Raw genomic sequence first — 25,912 nt, forward strand, 5'->3', positions numbered from 1 at the left:
AGATATGGTGAGCCTGCTTTCATCTCTGTTTTTGGGTTCTTGTGTGTTATCATTCTGAATTCTAAGAAATAGTGTTATGTTGCAACCTTTCAGTGAAAGTATTTTAGGTTTTTAAACAAACTTCTCTATGTGTATGCCAGGAACATAACAGATAGGATAACAAAAATTGAGGAATAAACTCTCTTGCTTCAAGAAAAGGAGTACTAGTGGCACCTTAGAGATTAATCAATTTATTTGAACATAAGCTTTCGTGAGCTACAGCTCACTTCATCGGATGTTGCATCCGATGAAGTGAGCTGTAGCTCACGAAAGCTTATGCTCAAATCAACTGGTTAGTCTCTAAGGTGCCACTAATACTCCTTTTCTTTTTGTGAATACAGACTAACACGGCTGCTACTCTGAAACCTCTCTTGCTTCAGAGTATACACCAGCCATTCAAGGATGAGAGTCAGAAGAACACACACACCCCCAACTGCCCATCCCAAAGGGCAGGTAGTTCCATAAATGCTTACAATGGGGTTTTCTTGCACCTTTCCTAAAGCGTCTGGTAACGGCCACTATCACAGACTTCTGGTCCAATATGCCTATACATTAGAAGCTTACAGTTTAATACCTGAAACACTGAAAGTCACAGATATGGTCTTTGTTCTTCAACAAAATCACCTTTCCTTTGCCTTGCAAAAAATGAGTTTCACTCATTTGGATTTATCATCTAAATCACTCACAGTAAAAGATACTCAATTATCTCACAAATACCAAACTTTAAAATTAAGTTACCGGTCACCTAAATGGACACTATTTATGCACTTTAGGTATGAACAGTGAAAACACGTTGTAAGCCTTATAGTTGCCATTGTAAAGCTTGAATTTTTTTCCAGTAAAGCTTTAGAAGCAAACTACATGGAGCTGGACACTTACATTTTAAAAGCAGTATTAACTTACGAGGGGGAAGTTTAAAAGCATAAATGGGATTTTAGGCACCCAGTTTCCACTGATTTTCAGTGTGAGTTGTGCACCTGTCATTTGTGCTTTTCAAAATCACCCAATGCAAGGAGGTCTGGATAGTTTTCCAGTCGGCAAACTCAGCCCACTTCTTTCCATGCATGACTGAGGACTATTAATTGTTTTTTAAATGAAGCACTCTCGCTCTCTCAGAGCGAACTCCTCATGTACTGGGAAGAGCAACACAGCTTTACAGAACAGAACAGAATAGCCCAATATCTTGTAATTATAGAACTGAGATTAAGTGCATTACTGTTTATTTAATATTGATCTGAAAGTATTTAAATCTGCAGTGATCCAAATATTACTAATGTATTTACATTTGTGAATAAGTAAATAAAAAGCCTGTTATTAAAGCCTTCATTAATTCTGATTATATGGTAACTTAAAAGCAAACCAGCGTATTGCTGCTTTGTAGAGTCCCAGGGACTACCGAAAAGCTGGGACTGTAACACCGCATCTATCAGCAAAAATGAGTAACAGGATCTACTTTCACTAATCTTAAATCACACTGGCAAAATAGGGAATTAAAGTTTATGCATAATACTCCAAGTATTTTTATCTTCATCTGTTCCTGATTCATGTCTTATCGTATAAAATATAATTGATTTTTATATCACTTGACATTTATGTGCAATGATAGACTACATTTTTTTTCCTTCAACCACAATGTTTAGGCAGCGCTCAGATGTCTATGTTATTATGAAAAGCAATCCAGCAATTTTAATTCTTACGAGTCTGGTGCTTAGAAGTTTTAAAATATCACATTGACGGGTAACATTAGAAACGTCATCCTAACCTCAAAATTCTGACATTTTCTATATCTCTATTTAGGGCCAAATTCTTTACTAATGTAAATGGGCCCAGATTCAATGGAATTTTACCCAACTACACCAGCAGAGACTTTGGCTCTTAATTACTAAGGAGCTTTAGGATCATGTCTATGTAATCTGTTCTACAACTTTTTTTTTTTTTTAAAACATAAAAAATATTGGTTTTAAGACTAATTTGCTTTAAGCTATTATTGGGGTCCGAGATTCAGCTCCTCTTAATTAAGAAAAATAATGAAAAAATTCTGTGCCCCAAGTATGTTGGTCTAAAAATTTAAAGCAGTCAAGAGACAACATTATTTAATGTCTATACCCTATTCTTACACAACACATTAAATTAAAGCAATTTATTGCTTTAGTAGCAGAGGAGTTAAACTGGGTTTCACATGCTGCCCCATTTGTCCCCTCTGGCTTTATAACCTCACCATGGAAGTCAATCGTGGTGACCCTTGGTATCAATGGCCCTTAAGTTGGAAAATGAATAGTTGTGCTGTAAGGGTCTGATCCAAAGTCTACTGATCACAACAGGAGTCTTCCCATTGAATTTAACGGCCTTTGGATTCCGCCCTAAAGAACCAATGGTTATTTATTTGTATTACTGTGACACCTAGGAGCCCCTGTGCAAAGCACTGTACTAACAGACTCATCACAAATGTACTTTTAACTGAAGGAGGGAGGGGGGAACTTGACAAAACATTTAACAAATAGCAAAAAAATGTTGTGATACTAAATGCTTTCTCACTACTCAATTATTTATGAAGTAATTCCCAGTGATTCAGAGTACCCATAGCCTTTAGAGTATGATTAACTGCACTTTATTATATCCAGTAATTAGTCTGGCTTAAAACAATGTTCTACAGTATACTTTACATAGTTGGTCCAATGTAACAGAGAAAAATTTGGCCTCAAACTAACAAATAATTTCTCCCAGATTTCAAAGTCCAAGTGCCATGTCACTATAGTATTTTATAAATACATTACCAAATCATCATAATATTTACAGGAAATGTTGAGGCACAGTACAAGGGGAAAGAGAAGATCAGAGGTATTTTCAGTATTTATTGAAATATACAGTACAAGGAAAAGCATACCTGATAATCTAAAATGCTGAATCCTAAGCCTTTATAGTCTTTTTCCAGTTCAATAACTTTCACATCAGGAGACCATAATGCTAGTTCACCATCTCCTTCCTCTTCAGGATGAAGAAGGTCTACTTCTGGTTTCATCTGAAACATAAAATATCTGCTGCAAATACTATCCCTATTTTTAGTTCTGGATGGATGTTTATTCATTCAATATTCCTGTACATTAATGGTTCATCCAAGATGGACCTCATCTGAAATATTATATATCCTTTTTCTCTAATTCCATCCAGACTAAAGTCCTGATCTTGCAAACACTTATGCATTTACTACAGGAAGTCCCATTATGACAACTCCCAACAGCAAAGCTAAACATGTCCATCAGTGCCAAACACTGCACACAAATACTGAGATGTAACATTAAGGATTATTTCTAATTACCCCAATGGCACTAACCTTTTACACTTCAATGGACTTCGGCCATCCCATTAGATGCATAAAAGGAAAAAAAATTTCTCAACACAAGGATTTAACCACCACATAACGGAAAGCCCATGAAAAGACAGAAGGTCCTGAAAATTAAGTATTAGAACCTTAATCAATCCCAAATTGGAACTGAGTACATGACTTTGAAAAACTTTTTTTTTTTTTTTCATTTTTGCTTTAACATTTGAACTCTGGAAGAGAGAGAGAAAAACACAAATCCCTCTGAAAAATAACTGACTTCACAAGTATATTTCAAAAAGCTTTGAAAAAAAAAATCATTTCTTGTTGTCTAAGATAAAATACGGATTACAAATTTTACTGCTATTGCATCATTTGTTTTAGAGGGAAACAATATAGTAAATGTATAAGAAAAAAAGGAAGTCCACAGCCAAGTAGCATGATCTCTTCGAAGTCTGAATGGAAATTGTCATTAGGAAACTTGAGGACCTTCCATTATTAACATAGCAAATCATTTAATTTCAGCTCATTGTATAAGCATGCAGGTATCACAAAGGGATAAAGAAGCTATAATCCCAGACATAGCTTCTTGCTCCCTGGATCAGAAGAAAGTAGAACTACTGTGGAGGTGGATTTAAGGAGCAAGAGTGTCTTTGGGTCATTCAATCCATATCAACTGTTGGCAAATGCACTTAACTGGTGTCATATGGATAAAAAACGTTCAGTAAAAGGCAAAGTAAAGTAGTAAGGAAGAAGGAGTTCTACAGCAGTAGAAGGGACCATTCATAAATGGCACATGGCTCCTCTTTGTGCCTCCACTATCGAACAAAATATCCATAGCGCTGGCCAAACTATCCTCCTAGGAAGGCCATCCTACCAAGCGGAATCTAGATCAGGGAGAAGGGGCAACCAGGAGTAAATACATTTTATAATGGAACAATGTTACAAGATTCAACACTTAATTTGGGATTTTTAAAGGCTTCTACCATGAAAATAACTGCTATGCCTCCTGTTTTCCCAGCTTTGCATAAAATCTTGATTTGCAAGATGGAAGTAATCAGCTAATGGGAACAAGGCTTAGATTTAGTATAATTCAAAGCTCCTGCTCACCTATTAAGCTGAAGAATGATGTACGTGATGTACATAGCATGCTAGCTCAGTGATTTACATACCTTGTATTTATAGTACAATGAAGTTTTTAGCAACCTACCTGAGTAAACCACATTAAAGTTGCAAACATGAAATATCTTTCAATGAAAACACATTACCTAAAATACTGTCATAGCCAAGGAACATGAAAAAGTCAAAGCATCCCTCAAAATCCAGACACCACCTAGTCAAGAATAAATGACAACAATTTCAAGTGTTCCTGGGTCTCTGTTGAACACTTTGTGCTTTAGCCTTAAAGAGAAAAGTCACTAAATTAGTTAGATGTGTTATTGTTTAACGAAATGTAACTTTCACATGCAGATTCACGGTGTTCTATTTAAATTCCAGACTATCATTTCATTTCAACCCACCCAAAGACGTGGGCTATTCTGTCACTACTACACTAATTAAAGCCAAGTCCTGCTCTCATTGAGTTAATGAGTTTGGGACATCCACTACCAAAAGCTATTTTGGCACATTGTGTTTATGTAAGTAAAAGCACAAATGCCACAATGCTCCAAACTTTCCTACCCGATATCGTGTTCATACTTTAATAAGATGTTGAGAGCCCTAGGAAAGTCATACTGTGGTGTATAAGGAAGACAATGGTATCAGAACTGTATGTGTGGCTTGTTCAAACCATTATGTAGATGCAAGGTCAATACTCAGAACTTCTAGTGGTTAAACTGACAAACTATTGGTAAAGGTAGGAGTGTGTCAGGGATCAGCATTGAGCCCTTTCTTGTTTAACCTTGTCCTGGATATCCCCACAAGGACATACAGAAGGAGGCACCTTGGTGCATGTTGTTTGCAGATTATATCATTCTATACAGTGAGGAGAAAAATATTCTACAAGAGGATCTTGATAAATGGAGAGATGTATTGGAGAGACAGGGGCTCAAAATAAGCGGAGGAAAGAGAATATGGCATGTAATTTCAATTATATGAACACTGTAGAATTATCCTTCAAACTAGACACACAGTCAATACTGAAAATGCAAAGTTTCAAGTATCTGTGGGGTCCAGAACCTGAGAAAATAGAGGATTAAATTAGAGAGTGAGGACAATAAATGCTTGGCTCAAAAGGAGAGAGATAAGTAGTGTAGGGTGTGAAAGGAAGATATAAGTAAGCATAAAAGCTGAAGCCTGTAAAACTGTGGTCCATCCAGTTTTCAAGTACAGTGCTGAGCATTGGGTAACAAAGAAGAAACATGAGCAAATGATGTTGCACAGAATTACAAATTTGGAGATAGATGAGTGGCGTAAGCAAGAGAGACCAGGTGAGGAATGTGTATGCTCGAGAAATGCCCAGAGGAACACCCCTAAATGCAAAAAAAAAAAAAAAAAAAAAAAAAAAGTGAATAAAGAAGAGGCTCAAATGGCATAAGCATGTAAACCACAGTCCTGAAAACTGTACGAGACTCCAATATACCAAGACTGAATGAAAGAGAGAGAGGCCAGCCCAAGAAGTGGTAGGATAGCATAAAGGAAGACATGTTAGCATGTGGTGTGATAGAGCATATGTAGGGCCCTACCAAATTCACAGTCAGTTTTGGTCAATTTCACAGTCATGGGATTTTAAAAATAATAAAATGTCACTGTTACAGATACTTAAATTTCACAGTGTTGTAACAGTGGGGTTCACTGGATGGAGAACACTTTTGGGCTAGCCTTATGGGTGGGCGATCACCCAGGGGGCCATGGTTGAGGGCAGGTTTCCATGGTCACACACCCACATAGCCAGCCCAAAGACCTCTTTAATCCCTGAGTGCTGGACCCGGAGCCAGGGAGGGACAGGGGCTTGGGGCACCGTGGCTGAGGGCTCCTACCATAAGCCATGTTCCAGCTGCTGGTCCTGGCCGGGCTGGTGAGGGACAGGACTTCCTCTTCCCCTGCAGAGGCCCTTCCAAAGGTTGGTTCAGACCCACCTGCAGGAATCTCCCCTGGCTGCAGAAAGTTCTGCAGCTGCTGGCTGGGACCCCAGCTCTGAAGGCATCGCCGCTGCCAGCAGTGGTGCAGAAGTGAAGGTGGCATGCTATGGTATTGCCACCTTTACTTCTGCACTGCTGCTGCCTGTGGCACTGCCTTCAGAGCTGGGCGGCCGGCATCTGCCACTCTCCAACTGGCCAGCTCTGAAGGCAGCGCAGAAGTAAAGGTGGCAATGCTGTGACCTCCCTACAATAGCCTTGTGACCCTCCGTCAACTCCCTTTTGGGTTGGGGCCCCCAGTTAGAGAAATGTTGGTCTCCCCCGTGAAATCTGTATAGTATAGGATAAAAGTACACAAAAGACCAGATTTCACGGGGGAGACCAGATTTCACATGACGCGTTTTTCACAACCGTGAATTTGGTAGGGCCCTAAGCATATGGCACTGAACAGAACACCTTGGAGGGAGAGAACTCACAGAGCGGACACCATTTGATGGGATTAATGCAAGGAAGAAGAAAGAAAAGGATTCTGAGAGGTATTTGAGAAACCACAAATGACATCGGACACAGCAAAGTGATTTGAACAAATCAACAGCTTCTGACAAATCAAACAATCAGTGCTGAATCCTATCATCTGGTTATAGTATGATATCAGAGCTGTGTTGTTTATCTTACTGGGATTGGAAACACCAGCCAGGAAGCAGATGTTACCTTTCATGCTTCCAACAGCACCAAGCACACGGATAACCCTCAGGAAATAATACAGTGAGCTTTTGTTAAAGATTAGAAGTGATGACCCTACGTAAGTACAAAGTAAATCCCTCTTACTGAGCTGGTTTCTCACATCTTTTAACCTGCTTGGCATTTCCATGTGAAACAGTGATGAGATGTAAAGACCATTTTACAAGACAGTTGAGTACAAAGAGCTGGTGTACATACCCATGCAAATAGATTTCAGATGTTTTTAAAGAGCTGAAATTGGTTGAAGCAAACAAGAAGAAAGCCAACTGTCCTTTAGAAAGTTAGTGAACTTCTTTCCAACTGAGCTACACAATCTCTTATCACTACCTTTGGCTCCGGAGATGAAACCTCGATGGTGCTGAGCTCATCCACAAAGGATTCGCTGCCATCATCAAACAGGCGCCGACAACAAACCAGAGTGAACGGAGGCGGCACTTCTTTCAGAAAAGAAACTGCCTCACGGCGGGATTTTCCATAAAGCTGAACTCCATTTACCTAGGCAGAAAAGAGAAAACCACCGTTCAGATATTTAAAAGGATATTGATCTGGTTCTACAATAAAAACACTCTCTCATTTACTTTAAATCATTACACTATATGCAATAATTGTCCTCCCCAACTGTATATAAAGGTCTAATTTCACTGAGGGATTCCAGTGAAAGCTTGAGTGGTTTAGTTAATGTACCCCCTAAAATATACATAAATTACTCTAAGACTGTTATTCCATCTCTGGATTCTGGTGATTTTATTGTTATTACATAGTGGTGATCCACGTCTTCTGTTTTAATCAGCTTCCCTTCATTCATTTCCTGCCCTCTGGATTTCTAGGCCCAACACCTCCTACAGCAGGCATTTTGGTCTTAATCCCTTCACCATGGCAGTCATTCTTTCTGGGTTCCTTCCAGGTAAGTTATTCCCAGCCTCCCACAATGCACAGACAGGAAAACTGATTTCAGCAGTACTTGACTCTAGTTTAAAGTGCTTTTAGAAATTAGTCCTAATGTCAGAACGTTTTATTTATTAAGCACTTTTCAGTGCCTGTATAAACTGCTGGCTTGACAGCCCACATGACTGAAGTGCTCTTTTCATCAACAGGCATCCCACTGGCAAAGGCAATGCAAACTCCTGCCCACTGTCCCACCCATGTGCCTGAATTACATTCTACATGGGCTAGGTTGAGAGTGTTATTCATTCTCCATGTCCCAGTCAATCCATGGTTTCTCTGCCAAGTCTGCCAACAAGGATACCAGTTAGGATCAAAAGATGATGATAGTTTTGGTGACATAGGCACATGCCCTCTACGAGCTTCAATCTTCACATAAATCACCAAATAATCCTCAAATTCACATTCATGCTGAAGACAAAGTAAAGGTGATTGGAAATCCCAAAACATTCTGGGGAGGCAATTGGTGTGCTGGCATCAAAAAACTGAATTTGAGGAAATAGGTCACCAAAAATTCAAAATTTGGAAGATTTTGAGCAGTTCTAAATCAAATGCACCAAGTCCAAACTTCAACAACTGTTGCAGGCTTTAAAACTATAGTCAAATGAATGAAATGAGCTAGATCCTTGAGAGAATATACACAAATGCTTTACACAATAAAAAGAAAAAGCAATTACAATAAGCAATTCAGCAGAAAGTCCTGACAAGTTAAGCCTTATCATCCCATAACTTTAGCTGCTCAGTGATAATGGAAGACCGCAAGGCAATCGCTAATGATTTTTACAATCACAGATGGTGGTTATGTAAAATAATATTCCCTTCAAAGTGGCTTACTGCACTAATACTCTTTTTCCCCCTCTTTTTAAAGAAACATAAATATGAAGAGTTTCCACCCTCTCTCAGCTGAACAGTTGGTCGTGTTCACACATAAAGAAGGTATCTAGGTTTTACACTTGGTCGTATTGTAAAAATATTACATACACAAAGAATGCAGAATTTCACCAAGTGTCAATAGCCTGACAAAAAAACTCTGATTGTACAGCTACCAAGTAATGCATACATCTACTGAAGTCAAGATCTGCCCAATGTCATTTCCTATATCTCCATCCCTGTGGATGTGATTCAGGTTGGTTTGGTTAAGATTACATGCCCCATACCATATCATATACCTATCTTCCAGGGTCATCACTTTTCCTCAGATAAACACAAAGCAAAGGAGGAAGAATTGAGCTTATGTAGTTTAAATATGGATTATGCAGTTTAAGAACCCACCATTTTACTCTCAACTTTGTAACACAATTGAGGAGGTAATCTAGAGCAGCGTTTTTCAAACCGGGGTGGCGGTGGAGAGAGGCAAAGCCGAAGCTCAAGAGCTTCAGATCCAGGTGGAGTGCCTGTAACCTGAGCCCTGCCACCCAGGGCTGAAGCCCTCGGGCTTCAGCTTTGGCCCCAGGGGGTGGGGCTCAGACTTCAGCTTTGGCCTTGACAAGTCTAACGTCAGCCCTGGTAACCCCATTAAATCTGAGTCGTAACCCACTTTGGGGTCCCCGACCCAGTTTGAGAACCACTGATCTAGAGTTATACAGTCAGCAGAGCTTGTCAGAAATTTTCTCATAAAATATTTTTTGTTGGGAAATGCTGATTTACGAAACAGAAGCTTGCCACAGAAGCATCTCTGTTTCAACAAAACTTTAATCACAAAGGTTTCTCAGCTCAAGAGAGAGACAGACAGACATGCCTCAGAATAGTCAATGGCCCTGTGACTCAGCTGGGACACGGAAGACCCAGGTTCAAGTCCCTACTCTGCCTGATTCAGAGCAGGGACTTGAACCTGAGGCTCCCCTATCCCAGGTGAATGTCCTAACTATGAGGCAATGGAATCAATGTCTTTATCTCAGCCTAACGATTATTTATATGAAGCAGAACAATTTCAACAACAGGAGAGAGAGACGCACACACAGACCCGGGAGATATGACTACATTACAGCAGTGTACAGAGTACATTCGCTTCACGGCCAACCAACGCAGTGTAGCAGTAGGCAGTGTAGTAAGTAAAATGTAGACAGGAGGCACTGCTTAGGTGAATAGTGTGCTCTACGTGCCTGAACCTCCAGGGTATATACCCCATGTGGCTCTTTACACGCCTAAGCAGTGCCTCCCGCATCTGCACTGGCATTTTTAGCCGTGTAGTGTCCTGCTGCTAGAGCCTTTCCCCATTGCCTTCCCCAGCTGTATGGAGCTACATGTGTAATGCCTGTACTTTACATGCTGCCGTAAGCATAGGCATCGCCTAACTCTATGGTGCTGTTTGGCAAAAACACATGAGAAAGGCCTCGTTTTAGTTCCACCTCAGAACGAAACTGCAAGTCGAAACCTTGACATTTGTTGGGAACTGGAATTCTTGTTTTCCTGCCCTCTAAAATGGCAGATGTTTTCAGCGAGCTCCAGGAACTGTAATCCAGCATTGCAGTGACTGCTGAGCTATTAGGCTAAACCATTACTTAATTATTTAAACAGAAATATTGGTACAAAGTTGTTGGTTTTTTAAAATGCATTTGGAGTCCTAGTGTGGTGGGAAGTTATCATCTTTCAGCATTCTGTGATTGATGGACAAGGGCTACTCTATGCCCACCAGTAGACTTGGGGACTCCCTCTCTGCTCTCTTATAGCTGCTGGAGATCAATCTCTAAGCAGGAAGGGTGCCAGATGCCCCATCCACTGATCACTCCATACTAGCCATTCCACCAAATGACAATAATGGAGGTTTTAGGATTGGGAGAGTGACAAGGAGGCAACGGACACCATGAAAACAACATAAGAAAAATCCGTTAAAATAGAATTTTTAAAAAAATTTTTTTTTAAGTACTATGATTCCTATCATCATGCATCAAATAGACCTTTATAAATGTTTAAACTTGCTATACATTTAAAAATGTATCTCCCTCATTAATTATTAATTCAAACTACCTCCAGTTGTTATATCAGCACCTGTGTAATGCTGTTCGCTTTAGTTAAGGGCTGCCATAATTTCCATTACCAGCCCCTATTTAAGAGGATTTATAGCTTGGCTGTAAAAACATGCTCTAGGCTGAAACTTGGTATATATAGTTTTAACCCTAGAGCATGGTTTTGTTTCAGTTGTTTTTTAAGCTACAGAAGGGGGTTGGGGGGGAGGAGGGGAGTGGTTAAATATTATAAAATTCACTAGTGCTGGATATACTTGTGGACTTGTATAAATTGAAACAAGTTTTTCTTTATTATTTATACAATAAAATTTTTCCAGAGTGTTGGTTTTTTTGCTCTTAGTATTCACATTTTTGTTCAATGGCCAAGATATTTAAATAACACTTTCAACATTCCATTAACCCTGTCATGTGGAAATCCAGATTTCCTCTGTTAAGAAATAATAAAAGGACAGGTTTCAGAGTAACAGCCGTGTTAGTCTGTATTCACAAAAAGAAAAGGAGGACTTGTGGCACCTTAGAGACTAACCAATTTATTAGAGCATAAGCTTTCGTGAGCTACAGCTCACTTCATCAGATGCATATCGTGGAAACTGCAGCAGACTTTATATATACACAGAGAATATGAACCAATACCTCCTCCCACCCCACTGTCCTGCTGGTAATAGCTTATCTAAAGTGATCATCAGGTGGGCCATTTCCAGCACAAATCCAGGTTTTCTCACCCTCCACCCCCCCACACAAATTCACTCTCCTGCTGGTGATAGCCCATCCAAAGTGACAACTCTTTACACAATGTGCATGACAATCAAGTTGGGCTATTTCCTGCACAAATCCAGGTTTTCTCACATCCCCCCCACCCCCATACACACACAAACTCACTCTCCTGCTGGTAATAGCTCATCCAAACTGACCACTCTCCAAGTTTAAATCCAAGTTAAACCAGAACATCGGGGGGGGGGGGTAGGAAAAAACAAGAGGAAACAGGCTACCTTGCATAATGACTTAGCCACTCCCAGTCTCTATTTAAGCCTAAATTAATAGTATCCAATTTGCAAATGAATTCCAATTCAGCAGTTTCTCGCTGGAGTCTGGATTTGAAGTTTTTTTGTTTTAAGATAGCGACCTTCATGTCTGTGATTGTGTGACCAGAGAGATTGAAGTGTTCTCCGACTGGTTTATGAATGTTATAATTCTTGACATCTGATTTGTGTCCATTTATTCTTTTACGTAGAGACTGTCCAGTTTGACCAATGTACATGGCAGAGGGGCATTGCTGGCACATGATGGCATATATCACATTGGTGGATGTGCAGGTGAACGAGCCTCTGATAGCGTGGCTGATGTTAAAAGGACATGCATTAGATCTCAGTGATACAAGTAGACTTTTTGGTGCTAAAGGGTTGATAATGACCAAAACCCAGGCCACTTGAGCCCTGGACCTGAGATGAACTAATCTAGCAAAGGCCCTGATCCTTTTCTCAGGGAAGTCAGTGGGACTTTGTCCTTTGCTGCCTCTAGGAGCAGGTTCAGATTAAAAATGTCCAGTAAGGCTCAATTTAAGAAGTATATTACTCTCACCCCTAGTGAAGACCCACTAAATCGACCGCTGATCACTCTCCCATCAACTCCTGTACTCCACCGGATCGAGAAGTAAGGGGAGTCAACGGGAGAGCGTCTCCCGTCAACGCTGCATACTGTGGACCCTGTGGTAAGTAGATCTAAGCTACATCAATTTGAGTTACACTATTCACGTAACTCAAATTGCATAGCTTAGATCAATTTTTCCCTTTAGAGTAGACAAGGCCAAAGACTCTTAATTCAAGTACAATAGATAAAAAGTATGCCTATTACATAAACCTGACAAGACCCTTGGCAAGATAGAGCAGTATTATTTCCCCATTTACCAATGGCAAGACTAAGGCACAAAGCAATTTACTGACTTGTCCCTAATCTTACAGGAAGCCTGTGGCACAGCCAGAATAGTACAGAATCCAGCTTTTTTGACTCCTAACCCCATGCTCTTCCTACCCATTGATTGTTTAAAAGGTACTACTGTGCACACGCATTAGCCAGCCTAAAATGTCATAAAAGTATATTTTTAAAGAGGCTGAGCAGAAAGAACAACCCTTCATTTCTAGTTCTGTGGACTTTACCTCTAGAAGTTCATCCTCCAGTTGCAGTAGGCCAAGCGTAGCAATTGGACCATCTGGAGCAATTGAAGATATGTAGTGATGTCCATCAAATGTATCAAGTTCAACTCCTAATCTCAAAGTGTGGAGAGGCAATAGCTGCCAAAAAAATAAGCAGTGGCTATGTTTACAAACATGTATTTCTATATGTAACAAATGCATTTAAAACTTTCAATAACTGACCAATTCAGATTAAACTAGCTGCACATTAGCATGTTTAAATCCTAACTCTGACATAACTAGTGTTGCATCACACAAATTTTGCTAATTTTTCTATTCAATTAGATTGCTGTTTTTCCCTTGCACAGTCTGTCTTCTGGAAAAACGTACATCACTATCTTCTTCTCAATAATATCACCACAGTGATAAACTGGAAAAAAAAAAAAAAACCAAAACAGAGGAGAGGTGGATGTATAGGACCGCCCCCTAAAAATAGCACCTGACATCTATCCTCTGTCTAAAAGGGGGTTACTCTTCACTAAAGGCATGCCCAAAGAGGAAGATCCTACTCCTGAAAGCTTCAAGGTAAAGGCACCTGTATTCCCCCTCCATGGTTAATCAAGGACACGCACTTTAGGCTTACAGCTCCCAGTCATCACCTCTCTTAGGCAGAGACCCATGTCCCACGCCCTCCTGATCAGGGATTTTAAGGCTACATAGCTCCTTGCCTTCCACTGTGATATGCCCAGCAAGCCAAATTGCCTAAAAAGGCTAGTGTCTGTGCTTTGCTTTCTCGCCAAGGGCTACGGACAGTTTACTGCCCAAAGTAGTAAGTTACCATACAACTTCTAAGAGACCACATTTATTCATAAGGTAAAAGCATTACAGAGAAAACATTAAAAACAATAAAAGTTCTTACACACATGCTAAAAAAAATTTATAGGAGGTCACACCCAACTCCAGCCTAGAGCTCGGATAGGTTTTAGTCCTTCAAAACCAACCACTAGGTTTCCCCCTGGGTACTAGTTCATATCTGTCTTGCATCCAGAACCAAAATCCAGGCTGGGCAGATCTGCTATTTCTTTATACAGCTTGGCCCTTTGGTCTTGGCATTCTGTAACAGGTAATCAGCAGACAAGACCCTTTTCTCAGGGCATCTTCACAACTCTAGGTTTTTGCATAACCAGAGTTGGAGAATTTGCATTAACCTCTCCTGAGGTATTCCCCAGGAAATCCACTTAACACTTATTGTCCCAGAAGTCCATACTTGTCTTACATATTTTCAGTACAGTCTTTTGAACTTCCAGGTTTTATGTCAGTCACATCTCTCCCCCTAAAGAGATGACATACAATTCCAGCCCACAATAGTACATAAACTTAATAAAGTTTAATAAAATCTGTCGCAGGATCACAATCACTATTTTAGAGGAAGCCAATAAAACCTAAACACACAATCAGTCATCATCTCATTTATTGATGACATTTGTATCTGTCTTTGGGGCAGGGAACATCTCTCTGAAGTATCTTTGGCAAATAGTTGCTTTCACTTGTATCCATATTTCCACAAGGAATTTCATTGATTTTGAGCTGGCCATTTCTCTAGGGACAACCTTAATACCGTATTACTCTCTAGTAAAACTCCACATAGCAAATATCTGCGACCATTAGGAAAACTTTCTTAGCAGGCTAGCTGAGGCTCAATCCAGACAAGCTAGCAGGCTGTGAAGAAACAAAAGATAGCAGAGATAATATCTGTTCCCTTCATTCAGGAACTTTGCCTGCCTTCTATCACTCAAGTTTACAACTTGGTGGTCTTGCTGGTACCCCAGCTACTTCTGGACAGATGCCCATTTAGGCTCTGATACTGCAGTTAATGTGACTCCATACAGTAGTAAGAGTCCACACTTGCAAATCCCTTACAGCATTAGGACTTTACCTAACAAAAAGTTTCTCGTAGTCAGTGCGACACTCTGCTCCATAGTCTGCACTGGTTTCCAGGTATTATTCAAGGTGCCACTCTTGCCTCTCTCCAACTCCTATCCCAATAACTGGCATCAGCTAAAGCACTGAAGCCAGCAGCCCCCAGATTTAGAAGTAAGGGGCCCTAGATTCTTGAAAGTCATGCTCCCCACTTGCCCGACAGAGTCTGAGGAGATTTAGGACACTCTGCATGGCCTATTTTCCTATGTGGGGTTTTTTGGTTTTGGGTTTTAATTCTTTCAGAAAAGGTGTGTGAAGGAATTCAGACCCAGTATACATGAGCAGCATTGGCAGCAAGTGGCAGTATTTCATAGAATCATAGAATATCAGGGTTGGAAAGGACCTCAGGAGGTCATCTAGTCCAACCCCTGCTCAAAGCAGGAGAGATGAGCTAGAGCCAATGCTAGAACTCCCCCGTATTTCAGAAGTATTCATCTCTAAGGTTTTGGTTCATGCCCATCTCAAAAAAAAGAGAAAATGAAATAAGATTCCATACCTTTGAGTATTTCTGGAGCTCAGCATCATCTGTAATTGGCACGTCTACACGAACCACCTAAAAATTGAACACCATGACAAATAAATACTACTAGTACACAAACTTTATTGGTTTCAGAGTAACAGCCGTGTTAGTCTGTATTCGCAAAAAGAAAAGGAGGACTTGTGGCACCTTAGAGACTAACCAATTTATTAGAGCATAAGCTTTCGTGAGCTACAGCTCACTTCCTCAGATGCATATCGTGGAAACTGCAGCAGGCTTTATATATACACAGAGAATATGAAACAATACCTATTCCCACCCCACTGTCCTGCTGGTAATAGCTTATCTAAAGTGATTTCCAGCACAAATCCAGGTTTTCTCACCCTCCACCCCCCCACACAAATTCACTCTCCTGCTGGTGATAGCCCATCCAAAGTGACAACTCTTTACACAATGTGCATGACAATCAAGCTGGGCTATTTCCTGCATAAATCCAGGTTCTCACATCCCCCCCACCCCCATACACACACAAACTCACTCTCCTGCTGGTAATAGCTCATCCAAACTGACCACTCTTCAAGTTAAAATCCAAGTTAAACCAGAACATCTGGGGGGGGGGTAGGAAAAAACAAGAGGAAACAGGCTACCTTGCATAATGACTTAGCCACTCCAAGTCTCTATTTAAGCCTAAATTAATAGTATCCAATTTGCAAATGAATTCCAATTCAGCAGTTTCTCGCTGGAGTCTGGATTTGTAGTTTTTTTGTTTTAAGATAGCGACCTTCATGTCTGTGATTGCGTGACCAGAGAGATTGAAGTGTTCTCCGACTGGTTTATGAATGTTATAATTCTTGACATCTGATTTGTGTCCATTTATTCTTTTACGTAGAGACTGTCCAGTTTGACCAATGTACATGGCAGAGGGGCATTGCTGGCACATGATGGCATATATCACATTGGTGGATGTGCAGGTGAACGAGCCTCTGATAGTGTGGCTGATGTTATTAGGCCCTGTGATGGTGTCCCCTGAATAGATATGTGGGCACAGTTGGCAACGGGCTACAAACTACAAATCCAGACTCCAGCGAGAAACTGCTGAATTGGAATTCATTTGCAAATTGGATACTATTAATTTAGGCTTAAATAGAGACTTGGAGTGGCTAAGTCATTATGCAAGGTAGCCTGTTTCCTCTTGTTTTTTCCTACCCCCCCCCCCCCAGATGTTCTGGTTTAACTTGGATTTTAACTTGAAGAGTGGTCAGTTTGGATGAGCTATTACCAGCAGGAGAGTGAGTTTGTGTGTGTATGGGGGTGGGGGGGATGTGAGAACCTGGATTTATGCAGGAAATAGCCCAGCTTGATTGTCATGCACATTGTGTAAAGAGTTGTCACTTTGGATGGGCTATCACCAGCAGGAGAGTGAATTTGTGTGGGGGGGTGGAGGGTGAGAAAACCTGGATTTGTGCTGGAAATCACTTTAGATAAGCTATTACCAGCAGGACAGTGGGGTGGGAATAGGTATTGTTTCATATTCTCTGTGTATATATAAAGCCTGCTGCAGTTTCCACGATATGCATCTGAGGAAGTGAGCTGTAGCTCACGAAAGCTTATGCTCTAATAAATTGGTTAGTCTCTAAGGTGCCACAAGTCCTCCTTTTCTTTTTGTGAAACTTTATTGGAGTGCTGAATTATAGCAGAGGACTGATTATAAGAACAGCCGACAGTAAAATAAAGACAAGAAAATTATGCTTTTTAATTTTTATTGCACATCTTGGTCCATTTTGGCGCCTTAGAGTTATCACCACAAGATATCAAAATCAGAGACTGGATCTAAATCCCACACTCAGTAATCAGCCCCTCACCTCAGAAGGACTTGGTGGCTGTTAAAGTGATCAGAAAGAGCTCAATCCTTCAAACTCCTAGTAGTCCTACTGATTTAAATGGAGCTGTGTGTGGCAGTAAGGACTGTGTAAGGGTTTGCATTACCAGGCTCAAACCCAACTGTGCGTCATGGTAACATGAGGTGTTCCAAAATGGAGGAGAGGCATATGCAAAGGAAAAAAGCAAAGACTTTGAAAAAGGTGCTGGTCGACCATGACCTTCTATTATTCAGATGGGCCAAATTTAGACATTTTTACTGTCACAACCACATTTGCTACAATGGAAGGAAAATGTGGACCCCTGAGCTTCATGAACCAGCTTTACATCCCATACATATATTGGAAAATGGGATGGTGCTAAAGAAAGTAATGTCAGGCTCTGGCAGTGCAAGGATGGGGATATCTAGCAGTTGGCGTGAGTAACTAGATTTATTGAATCAAAACACAGCCTTATATGGACTTCAAAGTTCTTAAAGGAGCACTAATGGATTGCAGAGAAGGGAGCTCCTCAAGACACCTCTTAATGCTACTTTAAATCTTCCAACAAGACATTTGGAGTGATAGTTCTGCCAAACAGTAAAAATAAAAGAATCTCTGAATCAAGTGGACATGTTTTGCAAAGATAAACAGGTTTTTTTTTTTTAAAGACATCAGAAAAGGATGCTGGCTTGAATGTTTTATTTAAAAACGCACTCAGCTGGCACAGTCTTAAAAAGCAGTAATGAATGCAAAAAAACCTGGTCATTCCCCCTGTGATGATTCATATTTAGAAATGTAATCAATCTCTTCCTTGAAAATTCTCTAATAAGAGGTGAAGGAAAATCTAATGGGCAGTTAGCACCTCAAAGTTACCCCTAACCTGAACTACTTCCTTTTCTCCCAAATACAGCTGATAATAATTCTTCTCATAAAAATGTAAGATTCATTGTGAAACATACGACTCATATCCTGAGCCTTTTCTAAGCGTACAATAAAACAAACAGATCATTAAAACAATCATAAAAATGCCAAATATTTTAAGTGGCTGATACGTTACAAATTTAAAAATGAGGTTGATTTAAAAAGAATAAAAACATTACTCACACTTACGCAATAGTACAGACATAAACAGAACAAAAATGTGTTAATTATAACATCCCTATATTTCATCCTTGAATGTTCAGGGAAAACAAAAAATGCTACTCTACTGATCTGTTCCAACCCCTGAACAGCTTGTAAAGTTAAGCTCACCTCGCTGTAATTTAAAGAAACATAAATGAGTGTACTTTATTGAAGGATAACATACCATGACTTCATAATCAGATCCCAGCAGTTTTCCCCACTTGGATTTCAACTCCTTTTCTGGAGTGTCTGGGTCTCTTCCTAAAATATAAACGTGAATGTTAAATTTACTAAACCCTGCCAAGTACATTTACTTCAATAAAGATGCAGCTTAAATAAAAGATTACGGGGAATGATCAGAAGAATAAAAATACATTAATTTTGGTCTATCAAGCAGTGCGAATCAGAATAGACTTCTGCAAGAAAACAATACAAATGTCAGCTACCGCTGAAGTGAAATTTATTCATTTGAGAAGCATAAAAGGTGATGGTTACACTGATGAGATGTGAGTTCTGTACTGTTTAATACCGTAAATAAATCATTCTTTCAGGTTGCAAAGCAAATTTCACATGGCTTTATAAACATGCTGTTTAAACATTCACCACTACAGAGCAGTGGTGCCCCCCTCCCACACCAACCCCTTTTGAGAAGTAAACACCTGACAAGACATTGCCATTATCAAGGGACTACATCAGCACAATGCAGCGGCAGACTTTATTTATACATTTGGCAGGTATAAAGGCTTGTCTGGTTTAACTAGGCCAGTGAGTAACATGAGCTTTAATATAAGCTCCAGTTCTAAACCAGTCTTCCGTGGGAACTTGGCTATCTTGACATTTATATCTTTTCAGCTTTCTTACTTATGCAACCAAGGCAGTATTATAGTCATGTAAGACAATTTGACAGGGCTAGACAGCATAAAATGACTCGCTGCCCTGCATTTGACCTCATCCAGAAGCTCAGCACATATATAAAGTTCCTAGCCTAAATAATGTTGAGCTGGTAAGAGTCAAACTCTAAAGCAAAATTCCAATGAGCAGCAGCAACTGGAGAATGAATTTACTGAAAACTATTTTTAAATGGCCATAATATTATCACAAGTCTGGACAAATCACAGAACACTTGGTATCACTGACATGTCATCTTACCGGAATCCGAATGCAAATCACAGCAGCCCCTTTCAGTCTTTAAGCGTGTGCATGTCATGTTGAACGTTTTGTTAAACTGTTAAACAAAATACCTTAGGAGTTGGAAGCCTAACTCGCATCAAAAGTCAGGAGGAATTGGGTACCTTTGAAAATCTCCCCCTTCACTTTTCAATATTAGAGGATAGAACTAACAAATCAGACTTGCAACACAATCCTCATTACATCGCTTTATTACTTGGAATTGCAAGCTATTCAATTTTTTCAGTAACAGTGGAAGAATCAAACAGCAACAGTTAAAAACAAAGGCTCAGATTTATTTGCATTACAATGCAACACCCCAAGAGATCTGGTCTCTATGCTAATTATTTTTCCTCCCAATGTTGAGCCCCATGTAGCTTTTGATCCCTACCAACCACTTTCTGTCACACCAGATAGCCAAGTTTACCTCAGCTGCCTAACCAGAATTTCTCTGTACAGAACCAAGCAGTTCAGATTCCAATTTGAAGTCTCCATTGTACATATATATCTGACCACAGACTCAAGAGATACAAGCACAGAAGGATTTCAGGTCAGATTTAGTCAGATCATTGTTTCTTTATTGAACTATATCAAGAATTAAGCCTCCAATAGATTCTTTAGAGGTAGGCTTCTATAGTTACACTACAGATTCATCGAAGAACACACTGTCTTTTTTAACTGGGTCTACATTGAAGTCTCCTGAATTCATGAAATATGGGATAAATATTGTTCTCTTTAAGTATTACATTTAGGTTTCTGTCAATAGATGCTCATCTTTGGCCCCACTTTGCTTCATTATCAGGTACAGACTGATCATGTTTACCTCCCAGCTGCTTCAAGCATGAACCATAATTCCACAAACACAAAAATATACACTTACTATCATGCATCTTTTATCAAACAAATGCCTACCCTTCCCAATGTGCATGGACATCCAGACTCTCCCTCCAACTTAGAGGAATAGCAAGGAGTGTCATCAGAGTTCCTGCTCCAATCCACCCCCTAGGCCCCAGGCTGGGCCCCAGCATTCACCTGTGCCTCTGCTCTACTCTGTCCAGGTATTTTCCTATCCCAGTTCCAGTCATAAGAGGCTCAACCCTCTGGCAGAGCCCCAACTAGTTTGCCATTTCCAGGGTTGTCAATGAATAAAGAGAATTAACACAAATGAACTCTTCCACAACTGTGATAAAAGCTCTTTTTCTTCAGGAGCCCTTGTCAAGTTGTGGCCCCCCACTAAGTTGGCAGGCAAATACAGAATAATAGTGCTCTCAAAAAGTGAATCAGGCCCTCCCATCCTTCAGGGTGGGAATACGAGGCTGTGGCCATCCAAGTTGCTCCTGTCTTCTATCACCCCATCTCCACGAATGGAAGACTAAAGGTCTGTTCTCCTCCCTGTTCTGCCCTCAACTGAGGTGGGCTTCCCCATTTTGAGCTCTTCCTTCCATACCTGACATCTCTCACAGGTGTGGTGGGGTGGAGCCACCTGAGCCCACATCAGCTCATTAACCCTATAATGATGCCCAGTGTGGGGTTTGTATACCCCATCATACACCCTCCCCTTCAAGATGGCATCCAAGGAACCAGGCCAGCTGTCTATGCCCTCTGCCCCTCAGGAAAAACAAACAAAACAAAAACACCTTTTGGTGAGCCTTTCCAGCTCTATGCTGTACTTGAAAGGCATATGACTAGAGAGACAGGTACCAGCGCATAAGGCAGGGATTCGTGTCTTTCATTGCAATTAACCACCTCGAAGGGGCACCATCAGTGTCCAGCTTCAATGGGTTTCGCAGAATGTAATATCAGAGAGAATCCTCAGCCCATTTCACCACCAGACTTTCTTTTTCTATCACAAAGCACACTAGTTCCTGAGGGAATAGCTTGTGGCTAAAAAAATAATAGCATAGAATGTTTCTCTCCATTTACTTCTTGGGATATGATTGCCCCCAGGCCTACTTCTGACACACTGGTCTGCAAAATAAGTTCTTTCAAAAACAGAGCAGGCTGTTTTCTGTTTGGGATGAACTGGACAGGCTCTTTACACAAGTGGCCTTTCCATTTTTTGAATGCTTTTTTGCAGATGTCAGGCTATCAAAACTTCCCAGGGACAGCTGTCCTTAATCAGGTCCATGAGGGATGCCGCTATCAAGGAAAACCCTGGCACAAACCAGCAGTAATAACCTGCGACCCCTAAGCATCTCCAGACCTATTTTTTGCAGTCGAGTTTGGGCAGCTTTTAAGGCCTGGACTTTGTCTACAGTGATTGGACTTGACCTTTCCCCACAGGATATGCCAGTTAGATGATGTCATCCTTCCAATTTTACAAGTTGCTGGGTTTGTGGTTAGGGTGGCTTCCCACAGGGACGGGAGGACAGTGGCAACCAGTTGCAGGTGGGCCTCCCAGTCTCAGCCATAGATGACCACATCCTGTAAATAAACTGCATCATGTAAACCATCAGATCAGAGGACTTGGGTCATTGGAATGTCACTATGGACCCATGGAGGCCAAAGGGCATAGTCCTTAATGGATATAAACCAGAGCAGCAAAGGCAGTTTTCTCACATGATTCTGGTATGAGCCGGATCTGCTAGTATCCCTTGGTAAAATCTAATGCTGTACTATATTAAGTCTCACCCATCCGGATTAGTAGTTCATCCACTTGGGACATAGGATGTCTGTTGAATTCGGAGATTGCATTAACTTTTCTAAAAATCTATACAGAAACTGGATCGTGCCATCCAGCTTAGGGTCCAGCAGAACTGGGCATCATCAGTCACTGTGGGATTCTTCAGTGATCTCTAGCTCCAACCTGGTGCAGAGCTCCTCTTTCACTGCATTCCACAGTTTTTTTGGGAAGTGGCAGGGAGTTCTCCCAGATGCCTTGTCCCAGCTCTATCTGGACATGATGTTGAATGAAGTGAGTTCATCCTGACTGGGGTGAATCACCATCGGGAAGGCATTCAGAAGGTTTCTCCCTTGACCCTTTGCTGTGGATGGAAGTTGTGCCCCCATTAGTATTGAGTCAGGGTCCAGGAATGTGGACGTTTGGGGTCCCATTTCTGGCTCAGATGGATCAGAAGTGATAAACAAGCCCTCCCAGTCCCTCCAGGGCTTCAGGAGATTAATTTGGTAGATCTGCATTGTCTTCCTCTTGTCTGATTTCATATTTAACAGGCCCCGCTTCATGTACTACTTAATATGGATCTTACCGCTTAGTGAGCAGCTTGGATGTTGTGCTAGGGAGCAAAAGTACTTGGTCCCAAGTTTAAATACATATCCACATATCCATTTCTTTGTTAAAAGCTCACCATTGGCCCTGTTGAGAGAGATTGGCCAATTAAAGAGATTCTCTTTGGTGAAGAAGGCCCCCAGGATTTCAAGCCTCTCCTAGAGCTTTAGTATGTATTGTACAACATTCTCTGTTTTAGGAGCCCACTCGTCCCACATCTCATGGACAAAGTCTAAGATACCCCAGGTTGTCTCTTATATAAAAGAGTTCAAACAGGAAGAAATCTAGTAGATGACTGGGGTACCTCCCAACTGTCAAATAAAAAGGAGGGGGATCAGTTGATCCCAGTGTGTAGAGATGCAGTAATAAACTTCTTTAAAACATCCTTTTCAGGTCTGGTTGAACCAATTGACCAAACCATCAGTCTGCAGGCGATTGATGCACATTTGTAGGGTCTTTGTTTTTAATAGCTCACAAGCCTCCTTCAACAGATGGGACACAAAATTAGTGCCTCAGTTGGCTAGGATTTCTTTAGGCACACTGATGCGGGCAAAGACCATTAGCAGTTCTGCTGCAATAGTCTTTGCACTGGGGCAGTGCCATGGGACTGCTTTCAGATATCAGGTGGCATTATCAAGTCTAACCAGTATACATTTATATCCAGCTGCACTCTTTTCTAAGGGTCTGAGCAGATCCATCCTGATTCTCTCAAATGGGAGTGGGACGAGTGGGGCTTTGGCCACCCCTCTTTAGACCCAATGAGCTGTCACTTGAGACACGAGCTACAGACGTCTTTGACCTCTTGTTGATTTCCAGGCCAGTAGAAGCAGCCTAGAATCCTGGCCACAGTCTCCTCATGCTGAGGTGGCCTGCAGCGGAGGCAGCATGAACCAGCCACATGAGCTTGCACTGATGAGACTGGGCAACGAGGAACTGTGATCAAACTTCACCAGCCGCTCAGTCTCTCTCCTGATGATATAGTCGCTCAGCCCGGAGCGTAAATTGTGGGTACTGCTCTGCTCGATGTGGTCTATTACCTCTCTGTTGTCCACGGACAGCTGGTCATAGGCCTGGCTGAGGATCTCATCTTCCCTCTGATCTCTGGCCAAGTTGGTCCCTCTAGTTAGGATGCCCCCATCCTATTGGGGCACTGGCATCATTTCATCACTAAGTGGGGCTTCTGGGGGAGCATCCTCTTGTCCAGACACCCCAACTCCAGGGTGTAGCTCCTCACCTATAGCTAGCAACAGTCAGGAACCGGATCTCCTGAGTTAGCCTCTCTGGGCAATCCAGGGCTATTTTAACTCCGCTCAGTATCTCCGAGAAATACTCCCAATCTTGTCCTCAGATAATGGAGTAGGTCAGCATTGAGGCCAGCCCTGCTAACAGGGGCCTCATGTGTTCCCCTACAGTCAACTGCATCCTCACACTAGGATAGGGTTTAACCTCCCCATGGACACCTGGTAAGAAAATAATTCCCCCACCCCCGTCTCAGGGTTCAGGATCAGGTGGTCCCAAACCAGGGTCCGACTACACCCAGAATCTACCAAACTTGTCACCTCTGTCCTGATTATCCAGACACCGACAGTTTAACCAGAGTTAGCTTACAAACTCGTGGTCCCTTCTGGCTTTATAATATATGAATCTATGAACTCCCTTTTTCTGCTACAAAATTATGGCCTCAACCTGAAAAGCACTGAACATCTGAAACTCCCAGTAGAGTCACATATACACTTCTATGACCACCATGAATGCTCACTCAACATCTCTCAGGATCAGACTCTTAAATGCGTTCAGTTAACTGAAAATTAAGATCATTCCCCCATCCTTAAAACAATCCCGAAATTCACATGTCCTTATTTGATTTTTTGGGGCTCAGCCCATTAAAGAGAACTTCCTGAAAATTTAAAAGATTTTGGATCTAGAGGTTTGGTTCAAGCATATTAATTCCAATGCCTTCACTCAGTACCATGGGATTCCTTTTCCCCCCCCATTTCTTGGTCACTTCTCTGGGTTGGTTTTTCATAGTTTGTGGCACATGCTATATTATCTATATTAGACAAGGCCTCAGAAATGGAATTGCTTCCCAGCAATGGTTTGCATTAGCAGTAACATTCTATATCTTCAGAACTTTACCTCTTTACTCTCTGCTTTCATGTAAAAAGAAAAGGAGTACTAGTGGCATCTTAGAGACTAACCAATTTATTTGAGCATAAGCTTTCGTGAGCTACAGCTCACTTCATCGGATGTAGCTTTTCTTCCCCATCGTACTAGTATTACTAGTTACTTACTAGGTTTCCTGAAATACAACACTTTTTTTGAGGTGTGTTTACACTACAGAGACTTTACAGGCATAGCTCTGTTGGTATAACCCCGTAGAATAGACACAGCCTACACCGATGATAGGGGTTTTCCCATTGGTGTAGAAACACCACCTCCCCGACCAAAGTTAGCTATGTTGACAGAAGCATTCTTCTGTCAACACAGCTGCTCCTACACTGGAGGTAGGTTGACATAACTATGTCGATCAAGGGTGCGTTTTTTTCAGACCTCTGACCAATGTAACTATGCCAGCCTAACTTTTAAGTATAGGCTAAGATCTGGATCCCTGGAACTTTCAAATGCTGACCTCTTTCTTTGTCTTGCAGATCTTCTCTTCTCCCCTTCTCATATGCTCACTATGTAGCAATGTGTCCTGCACTTTGTAACTGTTGGATTAAAAATTTCTCAAACAGCATAGCTTTTTGATTTCTCCAATAGCTTTTTGCTCCCTAATGTTACATGCTGTTCTCTATCCACATTTGGATTCATAATTCTCTCCTCAGGTTTTATATACTGCTGCACAAAACAAGCAAGCACTCGTCCAG

The 25,912-nt window shown here is 41.1% G+C and overlaps 1 protein-coding gene across 2 annotated transcripts in view; it reads right to left on the reverse strand.

The window, feature by feature from the left end:
* PATJ (PATJ crumbs cell polarity complex component) overlaps positions 1-25,912 on the reverse strand; it is a 228,617-nt gene that overhangs the window by 164,732 nt on the left and 37,973 nt on the right. For both annotated transcript variants that reach the window (XM_084636472.1, XM_084636473.1), the window contains 5 exons: positions 18,837-18,913; positions 15,690-15,746; positions 13,238-13,372; positions 7,504-7,671; positions 2,924-3,058 (listed from right to left, as the gene is read on the reverse strand). In XM_084636472.1, coding sequence (XP_084492598.1) covers positions 2,924-3,058; positions 7,504-7,671; positions 13,238-13,372; positions 15,690-15,746; positions 18,837-18,913 — 572 coding nt within the window. The remainder of the gene's footprint in view (positions 1-2,923; positions 3,059-7,503; positions 7,672-13,237; positions 13,373-15,689; positions 15,747-18,836; positions 18,914-25,912) is intronic.

This window comes from Lepidochelys olivacea (assembly GCF_965140295.1).
Source record: "Lepidochelys olivacea isolate rLepOli2 genome assembly, chromosome: 8".
Taxonomy (NCBI): domain Eukaryota; kingdom Metazoa; phylum Chordata; order Testudines; family Cheloniidae; genus Lepidochelys; species Lepidochelys olivacea.